Source organism: Diabrotica undecimpunctata, chromosome 9, assembly GCF_040954645.1.
Source record: "Diabrotica undecimpunctata isolate CICGRU chromosome 9, icDiaUnde3, whole genome shotgun sequence".
In the NCBI taxonomy this organism is placed as follows: domain Eukaryota; kingdom Metazoa; phylum Arthropoda; class Insecta; order Coleoptera; family Chrysomelidae; genus Diabrotica; species Diabrotica undecimpunctata.
Window position 1 is genome coordinate 45,498,001 of NC_092811.1, and position 17,315 is coordinate 45,515,315.

General features: G+C 31.8%; 1 protein-coding gene across 4 annotated transcripts in view; it reads left to right on the forward strand.

Moving 5' to 3' along the window:
* Positions 1 to 8,457, forward strand: part of LOC140450061 (proton-coupled amino acid transporter-like protein pathetic) — a 527,271-nt gene extending 518,814 nt beyond the window's left edge. For all 4 annotated transcript variants that reach the window (XM_072543492.1, XM_072543490.1, XM_072543491.1 and 1 more), the window contains exon 5: positions 540 to 8,457. In XM_072543492.1, the coding sequence (XP_072399593.1) occupies positions 540 to 942 (403 nt within the window). In that variant the 3' untranslated portion in view covers positions 943 to 8,457. The remainder of the gene's footprint in view (positions 1 to 539) is intronic.
* The last annotated feature ends 8,858 nt before the right edge of the window (positions 8,458 to 17,315 follow it).

Sequence of the window (17,315 nt, forward strand, 5' to 3'; positions counted from 1 at the left end):
GATAACACAATTTTTACACTTAATTTAGAAAGGATATAAATATTTTGATTAGGAGAGTTAGAATAGTTTGGGATTTTGAGATTTCAATTAACATTGTTTGTACCATTAATTTTGATTGTTCACGTACGCAGAACAAAATTTTGAGAATCATTATATGAGATTTGTTTATTGAAAACTTTTGAGTGTGAATTATTTCATTATTTTTATTTCAATATATAGTGTTAGATCATATGTGTTTTTTATTATTCCGGTATTCTTTGGACCTTACCTTTCACATGTAATAGCATAGATATTGAAGCACGAATTTAACCCTGAGATAAAAGAATTAAAAATTGTGATAGAGTCATAATCATATCATTTAAATAATTTTAATTAATCAAAAAATTAATTAGCTAATTATTGCTTGGCGCACCAAGACTTTAAATATCGCAATAATATATATATATATATATATATATATATATATATATATATATATATATATATATATATGCGTGTATTTAAGTAATATGTTTTAATAATTTTTGTTTTTTTTTTAGATTGGCCCAATCAGTGAAGGTGATGATTGCCGTTGCGATTTTCTGCACGTACGCTCTACAGTTCTACGTACCTATGGAGATAATCTGGAAGGCGGTAAAGAATAACTTTAACCGAAAAACATTGGCAGAATACAGCATCAGAGCCAGTTTAGTAATCGTAACAGTGGTTATGGCCATTTTAATCCCTAACTTGGGAGCCTTCATCTCGCTAGTAGGTGCTGTATGCCTGTCCATGTTGGGGCTTATATTTCCAAGTATCATCGAATTAGTTACGTTTTACGAAGACCCAGGTTTGGGTCGTTTCAACTGGCGGTTATGGAAAAACATGTTCCTGATTATGTTCGGTCTTTTGGGTTTCGTTACGGGAACCTACGTCAGTATACAAGAAATTATTCATGGTTGAGACATTCTACCGCTATTCAGTATTTCTACAGTCGACTTCGCAGGGAGTCTCAATTACAAAGTTGGTTTTCCATTCCGGCTGGAACCCGGTTGTTTCTTCGACCAGAGATTACCTGAATATATTATATTTTCAATGGTTTTATCTCTAGATATCAACAGAGGAAACAGTCGGTAAAATAGGGACCGTTTTATAAATAACAGAATAGTTTTTAAACTGTTACTGAACCTTAGTAAAAGTACCGATATATAAGCAGTTTTAGATGTTATTGAATAAAAGGAAATAAAAAAATAATGAATATTTATTTAAACAGCGTATATCGCAACAAAGTATTTTGATTTCTTTCAATTAATTTATAGAACAAACTTTATATGGCATCTTAAATATGTTACACCCACTCCATCATGTCGAAAATTATTAGTATGTTCATTTGTTTTCTGGTGTAGCACTTTTTTAAGTACTCTATTAAGTCGTTCTTTTGCAACGTGTAGTGGCAGTGGTATAGCCACTCTGTTCCATTGAAAAACGTCTCGAGTTTTATTATTCATTCTATATAATTGTCGAAATCTTCTTATAATCGATTTTCCAAAATTTCCGATAAACAGTTAATGTATTTACCAATCTGACTAGTATTTTTGATATACCCATAATTATTAAGTATTCATGTAGTTTTTTCCTGTTTATGGTGTCAAAGGCTTGTTTGAAATCAATAAATAGACTGTTTATGGCGATGTTACATTCGTGACTCTTTTCTAACAATTGCCTCAGCAATGTGTATCACATCACTAGTAGATCGGTTTGTCTACAGTGTTAATTTGGTATATAAGAGAAAAGAAACTACTTCGTATGATATGTTTATTAATATAATTCCCATCATCCCATATTTGGAGCCAAGTTCCCGTTTTTTTAATTGGTCGTCTCGATCTCTGTTTCTTTCTTCACACTTGTGTTGCCTATCTTCTTTTGATGTTGTAATCTTCATTGTTACTTCTTTTTACTAGTTGTAAATATTTTATCATTGCATCGTCGTTTTTCGTCTATGTCAATTTATATTCAGCGTCAAATCACTCTTAGTTTCGATGCTTCTCCTGTTCTCATATTACCTGTCGCTTTTCTTGATATGTTGCAATCGCCCTTCCACATCTAATAGATTTTCGTCTCTATATAATTCCACCTCTACTGCAGTTTTATACTCTTAGATTTGCTTTGTTGTCCAGTTTACTTATGTTTCATTTTTTACTTACATAGCATTGCTAATTCTTTTCTTCCAGGTGGCAATGACTAGCATTGCTAATAGTAGCATTGCTAATAGTAGCATTGCTAATAGTAGCATTGCTAATTCTTTGCTTCCAGGTGGCAATGACTAGAAAGTAGGTCCCAATTTATTCTTCTGTTTGGTTTATAGTCTTATTGGAACGTAAACTAACACAGAATTTTTCATATTTTATAAAGCTCTAAAAGTAAAATATTTTAAACAATTTGCACCTCCCATCTTAATCATCTTGATTACCAATTAAACCATTATTGATCTTACTCTGACAGGTTTTTGGCGAAATACTCAAATTTATCCATTACCTCAAAAAATGTAAAAATTTATAAAAGCGCGCAATGTAGCATATATTCAACAGTTATATTTTTTATAAAATATGGTATAAAAGATGTAGCATATAGGCAACAGACATTTAAAATTACATAAAGATTAAATTATGACGATTTTAAACATAAGTGTATTAAAAACAAACTATGCTTGCTTATTTTTTTCTATAAAAATAATAAGCACGATCTATGATTCTCAAATTCACTCACAAAATTTGGCAAAGTTGCCACCTGTTATCTACAGTGGTCACCGTTAATATTTCACTACTTTTGTGTTAAATGCGATATATCCTAGATATTAAATTATATTCGCAAATAGCGTTCAAGCTGTCGATTTATATACATTTTATATTATTACTAGAAATAAAAAATATATTATATAGGATATATATATATATATATATATATATATATATATATATATATATATATATATATATATATATATATATATATATATGTGGAACTTGGTTATAGGGTTATTGAAGGTCCAGTAAAAAAAATGACGCTATATCAGAGAGACGTTATAAAAGAGGGTAGAAAAAATGAAATTTTAACGAGGCAAAATTTTTTACAGCATTATTTACTATTACAGCTGCATTTAGGATAAAAAAATTAAGAAATAAAGCGTATCGTGTATATGAAACTTACATTTTTGATGAAAAAGTTCTGATACTGAAAAAAGTCCGTTATTTTCTTCTGCACAAGACTTTCCGAAAAATAAAGTTCTTCTGTAGTGTCCTTAATACTCTGAGCTTCTTCTTTGGTAGTTGTCGATGTCTCCCTGTACTGGTAAAACCTGGATATGGTCTCGGCAGTTCTCATTGCTTCTTGGATTGTAGGACAATCAACGTCGTGTTCTTCGTTTTCTTTATTATCTTCATCAACATCTATTTCCACATTTTGCACTTGTTCCACAATTACTTTATTACTTAAAACTTAAAATGTTTCTACCTGATCGTCCACTGAAATGTAGGAGTTAAGATCAGTTCCAAACTCTCTCTGGTTTACATTAAATTTTTTTATCTACTCTGACAAAGGCATTTCGGCATCCTTGTCAACATCCAGAACATTGGGGGAAACTACAGTCAATTTATCTTGACGAAAGCACTTACAAATTGTCACTGACATAATCGCACTCCACGCATTGTCTAAAAACGGAACTGCATCAAGGATGGTAATGGTCACGGGTTCTTCCCCATTGTCCATACAAAAAAAATCATACTTTTCAAAAACTATTTCCGATAATGGCACTTTAATCTTCTTATTGCTCCTTGGTCCATAGGCTGTAAGACACTCTTGCGGTTGGCTGGTAAGAAAACTAGGCTGATATTGGTCAAATTAAGCTTGGGCTGCACAGTTGTCAACTAGAATTTTTTTTGGGAGAGAGTTCCTTGTCCCACTTTTTCAATTCTTCTTCAAAAATAGCAGAAGTCATCCACGCTTTTTTGTGTTTACAGGCAGTGTTTTTATGTTTTTAAAACATCTAGGATGTAAACTTTTTCCAATAACCAAAATTTTCTCTACCTGTCATGTTTGCACAAACAAAAGCCGTGACTCTTTGTTTTGAAAGCTTTCCACCCGACACATTTTTGATTTTTGAAATATTTGAAAGTTTTGTCTGGCGTTAATTTGTAAAAGACACCAGTTTCATCGCCATTGAAGATATCTTCATCCTTGTATAGTTGCCTTAGTAGTGGCCATGTGTTTTGTAACCGTCACGTTCTCGTCCACACATTTTGCTTCTCCATTAAACCGATCTAGCCAGCCATTGGAGCATGTGAAATCTTCACCAAACAGTTTTCCGAACTCTATAGCTTTCTCCTTTAAAAGTGGTCCGGACACAAGAATATCAGAACTGCGACACTGCTTGAATCATTTGAGTAGAGCTGAATCTACATCACTACGAATGCACGTCCTAATATTTTTAACAGTTTCTCCCCTTCTCATTAAAGGCTTTTAAAACTGTGTCCTTGTTTTGTAGGATTGAGCTTACAGTCGAATTAACAAGTCCAAATTGCCGACATACATCAGCAATTTTTCGACCACTTTCAAATGCTGTTATAACACGCACCTTATTTTCAATATGCAATGCCTTCCTTTTAGTACTACAACTTGCCATATTAAAAAAATAAAAAGTTAATTACTAAATTAAAATCTAAAAACAAAACGAGCCGAACACAATTTCACGGTAGCGAAAATTGCTTAAACTGGCTGTTCTGCTAACTATACACAGAAGGGATAATCAGGATTTCTCACATTCTTGGAAGGAACAATCCCGCAAAGCCAGAAACGCATTGCTCTTTATTGTTCATAAAATAAAAAACGTCAACCTATTGTAAAATTGTATGACGCTATAGCCGAGACTTACTTTATTTTTAGCCGATGAAACCATGTTTTTAATACCGTTATCGAATAGTACTTGACTGGACCTATTAAAAATTGACGGTACAACCGAGATGACGTAACTACCAAGGCCGTAATATCCAAGTTCCACTATTTATATATATATATATATATATATATATATATATATATATATATATATATATATATATATAGTCTATCATTTATGATACATTAGAGAGTACATTTTAAGTCACGTGTTTAAGAATTATTCAGTTATTTTTAAAAACGGTCTCAACTAAAAGCCATTGATGGCAGAATGTATTACAGGTCAATTAACCAACTAATGGCCACACATAGAAGGAAAACCAAAAATTATAGTAACATAACATCCTAACACCTATTTAGCAGTAGCTTAAAACAATACAATTCCTAATATTTTTAATTACTTTTATAGAAAAGTAATAATAGTGTGCTTCTCTAGAAAATGAGGGATTATTTAAATATTGGAACGATTTTGATACAATAGAACAAAATAAAAAAGAAATAACGATAAAAAGAATAATCCAAAAAATTCATTATGCAAAATGGATTTATTTGATTGATTTTATAATGTTCGTTAAACATTTTCCAGCTCCATATTTTTAAATAATTTTCTCACAATTCTGCAGATAAAGTGAAATATTAGATCTGGATGCACAGAAATCAGTATTAACATAAAATAAAAATACGTCCGTTGACGAAAAAAAAGTATTCACCTGATCCTTATTAAGGAATTATTTATGTATACTTAAAATAAAGGATCTAAAAAACAAGACTCCCTGTCTAAGGAAACGTTACCGCTAAAATCTATGTAGACAACTGACTAAACTATTTAAGAAAAAGATTTAGTGGGATGTTTCACCACCAGTATAATAAATAATCTATAGATAAGGACTTTAGAAATGCTGTGCCGAGTATACAAATGTAGACTGCAGTTGAAACTGTGATTTTCAAAAAAGTTTTTTACGTAGTTCTTCGGTGATTTGTTTAAAAAAAATAATTTAATTTCATTATTTCCATTTCATAATTTTTTATAGTGAGACGTCATTTATTTATATTGTGATTGTTTAGTTGATAATTTAAGCTCAAATTATAGTGTCTTAGGTCAGTGTTCATTTCTTCTGTTTTTCCATAACCAAAGTTGCGTAATGTAGAACATGTAGTTAACATATATACATATATACATATATATATATATATATATATATATATATATATATATATATATATATATATATATATATATATATATATATACTTATTTATATGAGTCATTTTATTGAAAACGTTCCTTTATTAAACATAAGTGGGTAATTTCACATTATTCTAGACTAACTAAGAAAGTGAACGATATTTGGCATTTTTGTTCACATCATTAGATATTTTCCAACGTTTTTATCCTCTCTGAAAATTAATTTTTACTTGAGCTCTTGAAAATAGTGTAAAGTTTCCGCTATGGCTGCCTTGTTCGTTGCAATACGACCTTCTCTGGTACGATACGTTGTTGATGGTCGATACGTTCCTCATTGTAATTTTTGACAATTTTTTTCTTTAAATTAACATCGAAAGCTTAGTACACGATAGTTCTTGCTGTACGTTTTTTTTTCAAGTAATTAATATGGAACAATAATTATTCCATCAGAAAAAATGGAATGGTCCAGAAAATCACTTTTCCGAACCTTCGCTTCTTTTTCTTCACTATTTTGACTGCTCATTCGACAAGTATCGTCCCACAAAATCTTTCTAATTGCATTTTATCATTGTCAAAACATTCTTCTCTTCTCAAACTCAGCACCCATTGCATAAATGGCCCTTTAATATCCTAATGATCGTATATATTATGTACACGCCTATTTAATATGCTTAGAGCCTCTGCTATCCCACAATTTTGATTCTTTGATCTGCTATGATCATATAGGAGTCGTACCAGTTTTTGGAACACTTAAATCTATCATCATACTACTATGAACAAATTCTCCTTGCCAGAACTTCACTATTTGGTTAATGATGGTGGATGCTCTCCGTATACAGTTTAGACTAATGTCAAATCACCCTCATAAATCTTACGTCAAATTTATATATTAAATCTTATATTTAATATATAAATTTATAAAATAATTACATTTTGTGTGATAAAGTTTATTTTTATAAAAAATAATATATAATTAAGCAATATAATATAACAGAATACCTGATTGTTGTGATTCATATAAAAAGTATTTTGTTGTAGCAAAAAGTTGTATTCTGGCCAATAAATCTTTAGAATATATGAAGTTGTTACACATAAAGTAAAATTATTAGTTTTCTATAAATCAGAATATTCTAAAAGATCTATTCAACTTGAAATTTAAAACTTAGACATACAAGAAAATATTTTATAGCAGTATTAAGATTTTTTTCTCAAATAGTTAGAGAAAAGAATTATTCTAGGCTAATATATTTTGGACTTTGAAAACGAGGTCATATTAGATACTACCGAAAAATATCTATAAGTTCTATATTAACACTCTTAAAGAATGATTTTTGTTAAGTATAAACTTCATCTCATGCAGTTTTTGTAACTGTGTAGTGCTTTGTATATGTACATGATAAATAACTTTAGTTTCCTCCTTTAAAGACAAACTGGCATACTTCAAACTCCCAGTGATTTATTTTATATTTTTGACATAAATTTAGAAATATTTTAGCTGTATATGATAAAATGACGGGAACTGTTTAGTTCTACAACTTTGTGAACAGTTATAGTGATGATTCGGTAGTATTTTTTGTTTTAAATGTATCTTTATATTTCAGTAGAAGGTTTGAACACTAAACAAGTGAACACAGTAAGAAAAACAGTATTTATAGTTCCAAAGGAACTGTGTGACTTGGTGCCTTAATACCTGAATCTGGGCTTTTCTCCAGACGATGGAAAAGAAGTTGAAAACAGGGTTTGGTAACAAAAATCTAAAGGAAGAATAGTTCATATGTTCCTTAAAACACACAGAGTACGTAGATTCCAAAAAATTCACAAACTAAGAGCTATTTTGATCTTTATTCATATTCAATTGGTAACGTTAAATTTTCTTTTAATTAATTCCTATAAATTGTTAATCAAAATTTACATTTTTTTAATAGTAAAGGCGTACCTGTGTGTGTTTAACAGTTTCCTTTGAATGGTTTAGATTTTTGAACAAATTTAATTTGCATAATTGCCTTTTACTATTAACTCGAAATGCGACAAAGTACGTCACTTCTAAGGTACTAACTTAACTGACAATCCATCATATGATATATCGTAAATGGTAATTATGAAACCAAATAGCTTTGTTCAAAAAGATATACTGTCTGAATGTGATGAATGATTTAAAATTCATGTGCCAAGTGTTTTAGAGAGTTAAATAGACAACATTAGTTTTAATTTTTTTAGTATTATTTCGTAACTTGTGCATGGATTTGAAATCTGTCCAGAAGTCAGTAGTTCCAAAAAGAATTTTGTTATGGATATTTTATTTGAATCGTTTAAAAGAAAATAAAAAATAATTACGACAAATATTTTGTGTTTTTAGTTGTTTTATTGATGGGTGCCCTATTACTCCTGTTTCCTTATTCATACTATATCAATACTAAACTAAAAAAATTACATCAAATCAAAAGGAACGTTTCTTCCTGTTGTATTTTAGAATAAAACAAAAAAAAGCTGCTCAAATAGGCACAAAAATTAGAAATGGAATTAACACTGTCCAGCTATGGAGACCTAGACAAAAAAGTGAGAGATCAAGTACAAGAAGCAAAGACTGGAAGGATGCCTTAACCCTATATCGTCGCCTCAAAGCGACAGTAGGATATGTCAAAAAATGTAGTTTCTAGAAAAACGCAATTGAAATTTTTACGAAACTTCATTACTTGAATAACTTTTTTATGTTTGGATGGATTTACATGAAATTTTGTTTGAGTATAAAACTTTACAGGCCTTGCATAAATATTTATAGTAATTCATAAAAAAGTGAAAAATAATTGGAAAAAAAAGTTAGTTGTCCTACTGTTGCCCTCAAAGATAATCTGTTTTTTAACAATATCCGTAAATTTCTGTTATATAAACTTATATTGCACTAAAGTTTTGTTTAAAATTTTACACATTTCAATACAAAAAACAAAACAATTTTGATGTTCAAACATGTTATTACATAAATAATAACATGAACATACTTATTTTCCAAAATATAATAAACAAAATAAAATGAAAAAATCATCAAAATCAGTAATGGTAATAGCGGATACTGAAAGTTGTAAAAGTACAAATTTATTGCATTTTATTAAATCAGCCCAAAATTTTTAAAGGGGAATTTATCATGAATTTAACTTACCTTTTTCCTGTGCTTTATAAATTCCAGATAACAACTCAGAATCAGTGTTATTTTGTTCGTTAAATACACTAAATACTGACTTCTAGATATCCATAATTTGTACCATTTAAATTGGTCGAATTATTCATTTTTTACTCTTTAACATACACCTTTCAACATCAATGTAATAGAACTATTGTTTAAGATTACTAAAGATAAAATTGTGACCGCAAGCTGGATGGTATAAACAAAGACATGGCAACAGTAGGATATGTGCGTAAGATAACTTAGTGTTGCATTAATATTGATGCCCAAATGGGTGAACGACAAAATATAATGGTATGATATGTATGTTGTCTTAGTGTTGCATTATAAAATTTGAGCTAAAAGGAATTAAGCTACACAAGGATATGTAATATTATGAAAAAAGTATATCACTTTTTATTTATCCTTGTGTTACAATTATTTGATTTCTACTTATAGAGCAAAAAAGCAGTGCATTTGCCATGATACTGTTACGGTTTTGATATGTACATCCATCACTGTACACTGTAAGTGGCAAGTTGCTATCCGTAAACAGTGTAATATAGTCCACAACCAAAGAGGCGGACAAATCGGTTTCTATTTCGGTAAACCAATAACACATAAGATGTTATGTCTTTATATTCATTATGGTGAAATTATAATTATATATGCTGTACATTATAAACAAAACATAATTTTGTTTTATAATGTACAGCACTTGCGTTAAGGCTGGGACATACCTTAACAGCTTGTAGATCCAGCATTAAAACGATCCTTGTTTCATCTTGAGCTAGCTTGATGTCATTCAGTTTTTTCTTGTCTTGCTCTTTCCTTCTTAGTATTATGATTGGCAAAAGATTTCTCATCCAGGTTCCCTACTTCATGTTGACAACAAATGGCATATTTATCTTTTTTGGGCAGATATATAGAAATTCCTTTCTCATGGAATAACTCGTCAAATGTTCTTCTACTCATAGCCTGATTGCCTTCATTTTTGCACTTCAACAGATACTCGCTATATAAAGCTGTAATAGATCGAACAGTCTGGTCTAAATATAATTTTCTTGAGCTGTTACGGCAGTAGCGGGATGGCAGTTTTGGTAGCTCATCTAAAAACTGCTGTCACCATTCATTTTGGGCTGTGTTCGTCTCATTCCTGTTTCTTCTGATACATTGGATTCGTGAATATTGTGTTTAGCTTTCTTAACCCATGAGCATACTTGAAATTCACCCAAGCATAAAGTAGATACAAATAATTTTTACATACATTTGTATTTTGACCATTTACTGGTAAAGTATAAAACATTGAAAAATTTCTGGATGATGTTTCATTTTTTGTATACCTTCGTTTTACAGATGTGTATGTAATATTATTAGTCACAAAAATTTTCCGTTGTTCTCATGTCATTTTCCAAAACTTGTTAAATATTTCTTTTCTCGTATCTTCTAAAAAGTTGGAACAAGCACGTGATTTACTTTTTATACACTGATTTGAATCACACCGTGGTCCCATTTTTTCACAGGTTTAGGAGCAATTTGTTTTTATACTTTTGTTTCAGGATCTTTTTGAAAACCAAGATACACTTTACCGCTTTCTCGTAGTCTTTTGTTTGCTTCTCTTTTCCAAGATTGCCTCTCCGGTTTCCTCTTTCTAATTTTACCCATTTGTGTGCCTTCCAAATCACTGGATACACTTCTTGCATGTTCTTTATTAGTAGTATTTTCATTGATGTTCAAATCTAATTCTTGATTTGATTTTGAAATTTTGTATTGTTCTTTATTCGGCAATTCTTGTGATATTTCTTCACTTATGCTGGCTGCGTTGGTGTCCGTTAAAATTTCGAAAACTTCTCCATGTTCTACACCTCTTACATTTTCTTGATCGATAGCATTTTCATAGATATGCAACTCTAATTTTTCACTTGACTCAGAAATTATGTATTGTTCTTTTTTCGTTGGTTCTTTTGGTATTTCTTCACTTGTGCTGGCTGCGTTGGTGTCCTTTAAAATTTCGAAAACCTCGTCATGTCCAGACATTTCAATCACTATATCATCAGGATTTTATACATTACTATTATGGACTATAGCTTGGTTGGCAGGCTGAATAGTTATAACTATAGGCGGGAAAATAGAATCAGAACTTAAACATTTTCCCTTTTGCTTAACATTTACATTAGAAGCAGCCGTTTGATCTAAAACAAACACGCTGCTTGAGTCCAACCCTGCGTTTAGTTGATAAGGTGCCGATTAAAATCTGCTCTTACTAAAACTAACTTTTCAGCGGTTTATAATCAAGAAACGTAAAATATTGTTAGCTAAATAGAGTATTTAAACAACAAAGTTTCTTCACACAAAAAATAAACTGTGAGTACTTTACCAATTTAATACAAATTCAATATTATTAAATATTATACATAACCCATAATTCAATACAACACATCAATTAATCCAGTTTCTGGTTTTTTGGCAACTTCCACAAGTCGAACTAATTAGCCGATACAGGACCGGCTCTAGAAAAATTTCATCAAATGAAGAAAACAAAAATTAAAAATGGATGATTCTGAAAATATTAGCATACCTACTACATCATCAACATCGACATACTCCAATGCAGTAAGCAACTTCAATTTTCCTTCAAAAGAACAAGCCATTATTCTGTCAGCTATCCAAGGTATTAAAATACATGAATACATAGTAGCCATAGGGTCTCTACTCACACCAAAAAATGATATCTTTGCATCACGAATAGCTAGCAACAGAGTTTGTATTTACTTGAACAGTACTAGCATAGTAGATACGTTACTAAACAACCATAAAACAGTAGTCATTCAAAGCAATGAGATAGAAATTCGAAGACTTATTACACCAGCAAGGAGACTAGTAATATCAAACATCTGCCCCAGCATCCCGAACAGTATTCTAGAAGACGAACTGAAACAACTAGAAATAACTGCAGTATCCAAATTAACGTTTTTAAAAGTTGGCATGCCCGAGTCTGAGTATAGTCATGTCTTAAGCTTTAGGCGGCAAATATTTGTCTCTCCGATAATCACCAAACCAATTCCAAATACAATCCTAATAACCTATGACAACACTCCTTACAGGAGATGTTGATGTTGATGTGCAAAACTGCACATCAACATCAACTGGTACAGAAACACTTAAAGATCCATATACCTCAGAACTCGAACCCATGGAAGTAAATCAGAATAATTCAGCAACAAATATTTCAGATGATACAACCAACTGTTCCAACCCTATTTCTGCAGATATCCCAATGACAAATGATTCGCTTATAGTACACAGTATACCTTCAACTACAGCTAACAGCAATAATACTAAAACAACCAATCAAACAAAAAGGCAAATTTCAACCTCTCCTGAAATCTCAGAAACTAAAAACCTAAACGAAACTTTCATAACTCCAAAAAAAAAACGCACCCAAAAAAAAAAGAAAAAGGCTTTAGATGTCGAAGCCACATTAAAACCAATTGAAAACATTTTAATGACAGCATCTCCTTCATATACGCTAAATTTCTCTGAATTATGCGACTTCGTTATAAACGCAATAAGATTAAAATTTCCTGAAGTCACAGCTAAAAACTATACAGAAGATTTTGACGGCTTATACACCTTATTAAAAATGGTTCACTCAAAATTAAATGATAGACGCATGAAAAATAATATCACAAGAATTATAAAGAAAATAAATCCAACAAATGAATCTTCCCTCACTGAAGAAAGCGACTACGATTTATCTCAATAGTCCAGTTATATTCATTCTTCAATGGAACTTGAATGGCTATTATAGCCACATTGAAAACATTAAAATGCTAATCAATGAACTGTCACCACTAATAATATGTCTTCAAGAAACTCGTCTTTCCAACAATCAAGCAAAACTAAAAAATTATATGCCCTATACAAAAAATCGAGCAGTACAGCAAATATCCAGAGGTGGAGTCGGAATTTTTGTACATTCAACCATCCAATCCAAAGAAATTCCGTTAAATTCAAATCTGGAAGCAGTAGCAGTTTCGATAATACATCATTTTAAAATCAACATATGCAACGTATATTTACCACATCCTGACGAAACTACTCTATTAGAACTTCAAAATGTAATTAAACAAATTCCATCTCCAAAATTAATTTTGGGTGAAACAAACTGTCACAAAATCGCATGGGGATCACTAAGAACAGATAAAAATGGACGAATATTATTAGAAGCAATTAATAACATAAAACTAGTTTTGTTAAACACAGGAACACCTACTAGATTCAATGCACATAATGGCACTTTTTCCTACATAGACTTATCTATCAGTGATTCAACTTTAGCTCCATTTTTACAGTGGAATACATTGGACCACCTATACGACAGTGATCATTTTCCGATAATAATAATTACTCATGACAAAGATGAAAAAATCTGTACAACACCATATGAAACTTGGAAATTAAAGTCAGCTGATTGGGAAAAATACTCGAACTTAGTAAGCATACGTATACCAAATCTCGTTATATCAGATAATATAGACACTACTCTAGCATCTTTCAATGGTATAATTTTAGACGCAGCCAGAGATTCTATAGGAAAAACCAAAAATATCACAAAAGCTCCTCTTCCTTGGTGGAACACTGAAATCGCATTCGCTTTAAAGCAAACAAAACATGCTTTTAATATATACAAGAAGTTTAACACACCTAATAACTTAAACAATCTTAGATCTTTAAGGGCCAGATCTAGATTTTGAATAAAGCAAGCAAAAAAAGAGAGCTGGATCAATTACGTCTCGTCAATTGACTCGTCTACGCCCATAAGGGATACATGGCAAAAAATAAGGAAAATAAAAGGTTCAAAAACATTTAACCATATTGACACAATCACTACAAATGATCTAACAACTTCAGACAAACACGAAATCTCAGAAACTTTAGTAGAACACTATCAGTTGTATTCAAGCAATCAGCAGTACCACCCAAATTTCTTAGAACACAAAGAAAGAACAGAAGCATCAAAAATTAATATAGAAGATACTGCTGATCCACTAAACACTTCCATAACACTTGATGAATTAAATGAAAGTCTTAATAACCTCAAAAATACCTCACCTGGACCTGATGACATACCACCAATTTTCATAGAAAAACTACCTATAAGCGCGAAGGTTACTTTAGTAGAGATCTTCAACAAAATTTATTCGACCCATAAATTTCCATCTCTCTGGCGCGAAGCAATTATAATACCATTTTTAAAAGACAATAAACCAAAAAACTTATCTTCTTCGTATTGACCAATATCTCTTACCTGTAGCATCTGCAAAATAATGGAAAAGATTCTAAGCAAAAGATTAAAATGGTACTTAGAAAAGAAAAATCCCCTTACATCCATCCAAAGTGGGTACCGATCAGAACGGTCTACAATAGATAACATTATAGCATTAGAATCTGAAATACACGAAGCTTTTATACATAAACAAAAATTAATAGCAATTTTCTTTGACATCACAAAAGCATTTGACATCACGTGGACATATCACATCTTAAAAACAATGAAGAGTTGGAAAATAGATGGTAAATTCTTAGCCTTCGCCAAAAACTTCCTGGAGAACAGAAGTATAAAAGTTAAAACAAACGGTGTCATGTCAACTAAGAAATCACTGGAAAATGGTATCCTTCAAGGATCTGTATTAAGCCCCCTGCTATTCTTAACACATTATGAGCGGGCGATCTAGCATGGTCAACAATGTTGCGTAGCGGGCGAAAATACAATGTATACGCCCGGATACATAAAAGTTTGAGAGTTGTAACTCAAAAACTAATAAGTTTTTGAAAAAATATAAGAATAAAAAAATGCCTAGAATAAGTTTCTACATCCGTATTGCCTATAATAGGATTAGGGTTACCAACTTTGTAGGTTAGTTGTAGGTGGATTGCTAAAATCCGTGTAAGTAGGGGAAAGGTGGGCAAAATGGGGTACGTAAGATTTGAACTTACATATTTCATACACGGTATTAAAAATTATTTGTTTCAAGCTGTAAGCGTAATCTCTATGAAATAATAAGTAAAAAAATAATATTGCGTGACATAGTAGTTTTGACGTTTCTGATGTATACTAATATTTTGACGCATGTGTCATTTGCCCCATTTTGCCCCACCTATGGGGCAGAACAGGGTACCTCCTAAAAGCTAAAGTCGGAAGGTAAAAAATATCTTTATTTTTGTATTCATAAGTATTGAACAATAAAATACATATGTATCTTTAGTTATTTTCGCATAGAGCGCATAAGTGTGTAGCATCATCGTCATCTTCATCAACTCCTGCACACGAATTATGTGCCCATTTGGAGCATGATCGGCAACGAATCCACCCTTCTTCAGAGAAGTCATGGCAGTATAGACACTCATCTTCTGCAGCCTCTTCTTCACTATCAGATGAAGCAGGAGTAGGAATTGGCATTTTTTTCTGAATAGTAGATGATGTTTTTTGTTGTTTGGCTGGTTTAACAGTGCCTTTTTTATTTTTAAGCAGATTTCTTTTTACGGTTTGGTCTGCTTTTCCTTGCCTTTGATTTTCAGCATTCCGCAACTCGTCCTTATATGGCGATGATGTCAAAATCACAGTTTTTCCACGTTTTCTGGTAGTCCTTTTACTTGTCTGTGATACTTTGGGAATTGGCAAAATGATTTGGGGACTAGCACCTTTAAAACTACTACAATTCGGATCTGGTTGAGAAGTTGAGTAAATGGAAGATTGTGCCGAAGTCGATGGACTGAAAATATTTTGTACAATCATGGATGGTCGGGACGAAGTTAGATGGATGGAAGTTAGATGTTGCTGGCCTGGAGGTGACTGGGCAGAATCTTTGAAAGCTGTAGTACTCTGGACTTGCATCTCCCTTGTATCATTGAGAGAAAGTTCAATGTTTGTCGTTGCAGAAGGTAAGAAATCTTCATCTTTAAAAACATTCATGTCACATGGCCAGATTCCAGTTTTTCGAAAACCATTTATAGCTGTGCTCATCGCTGCAGCCTGTATAAAAGCGGCCCCAAATAACGAAGCTATCTGAAACAAGGTAACGACTTTTCCAGGATTACATCTCAACCATTTACGTACTTCATCCTCGTAGTACTTACTTAACGGTTTCATAAATGCCACGTCTAGTGGTTGAAGTCGGTGAGAACAATGGGGCGGAAAACACAACAAAATTACCCCATTATCTCGTGCAAGATCAATTAATTCCAAGCTCTTGGTATGGGTGGAGTGTCCATCTAAAACAAGCAGAATTGGTTTCTCTTTTTTGGCTCCGGTAAAAGAAATAAATCTTTGAAACCAAGACTATCTAGACTAATAAAATTTAATAACTAGGGCTCTGTTATTGTAGACTAAACAATCTGATTCTCACATCTGCTCTTAGGTAACAACTTATGAAATGAAAAGTTGAAAGGAAGTACAGAAAGAAATCAAAATAGAAATCAGAATAGCAAAAGAAGATTTTTATAAAAAAAATGTGAAGAAATAGAGCCATTGCAGACAAAACATGATATTTTTAATGTACATAAAAAAGTGAAAGAACTTGCAGGTACACAAAAACGTAAGCAGCCAAATACCCTGTATAATGTCAACGGAAACATAATAACAGAACTAAAAGAACAGTTGAAGACATGGCAAAACTATATTGAAGAACTCAATACTATACAATCAGTCTGATGAGCCATGTACTGAAAATATTCCTAAAAATTATACACTCTAGAGTACACAGAAAACTGGAAATGGACATCAATAATACCCAGTTTGGATTCCGAAATGGACTTGGAACAAGAGAGGCGTTGTTTGCACTGAACGTTATGTCTCAAAGATGTCTTGACAGAAATCAAGATGTATTCATGTGTTTCATAGATTACAACAAGGCCTTTGATAAAGTGCGGCATGATCACCTAACCAGACTCCTGACAGAAAAGAATTTAGATAAACGAGACATCCGACTAATAGCAAATATGTACTACAATCAGAAAGTAGTAGTGAGAGTAGAGAATAAT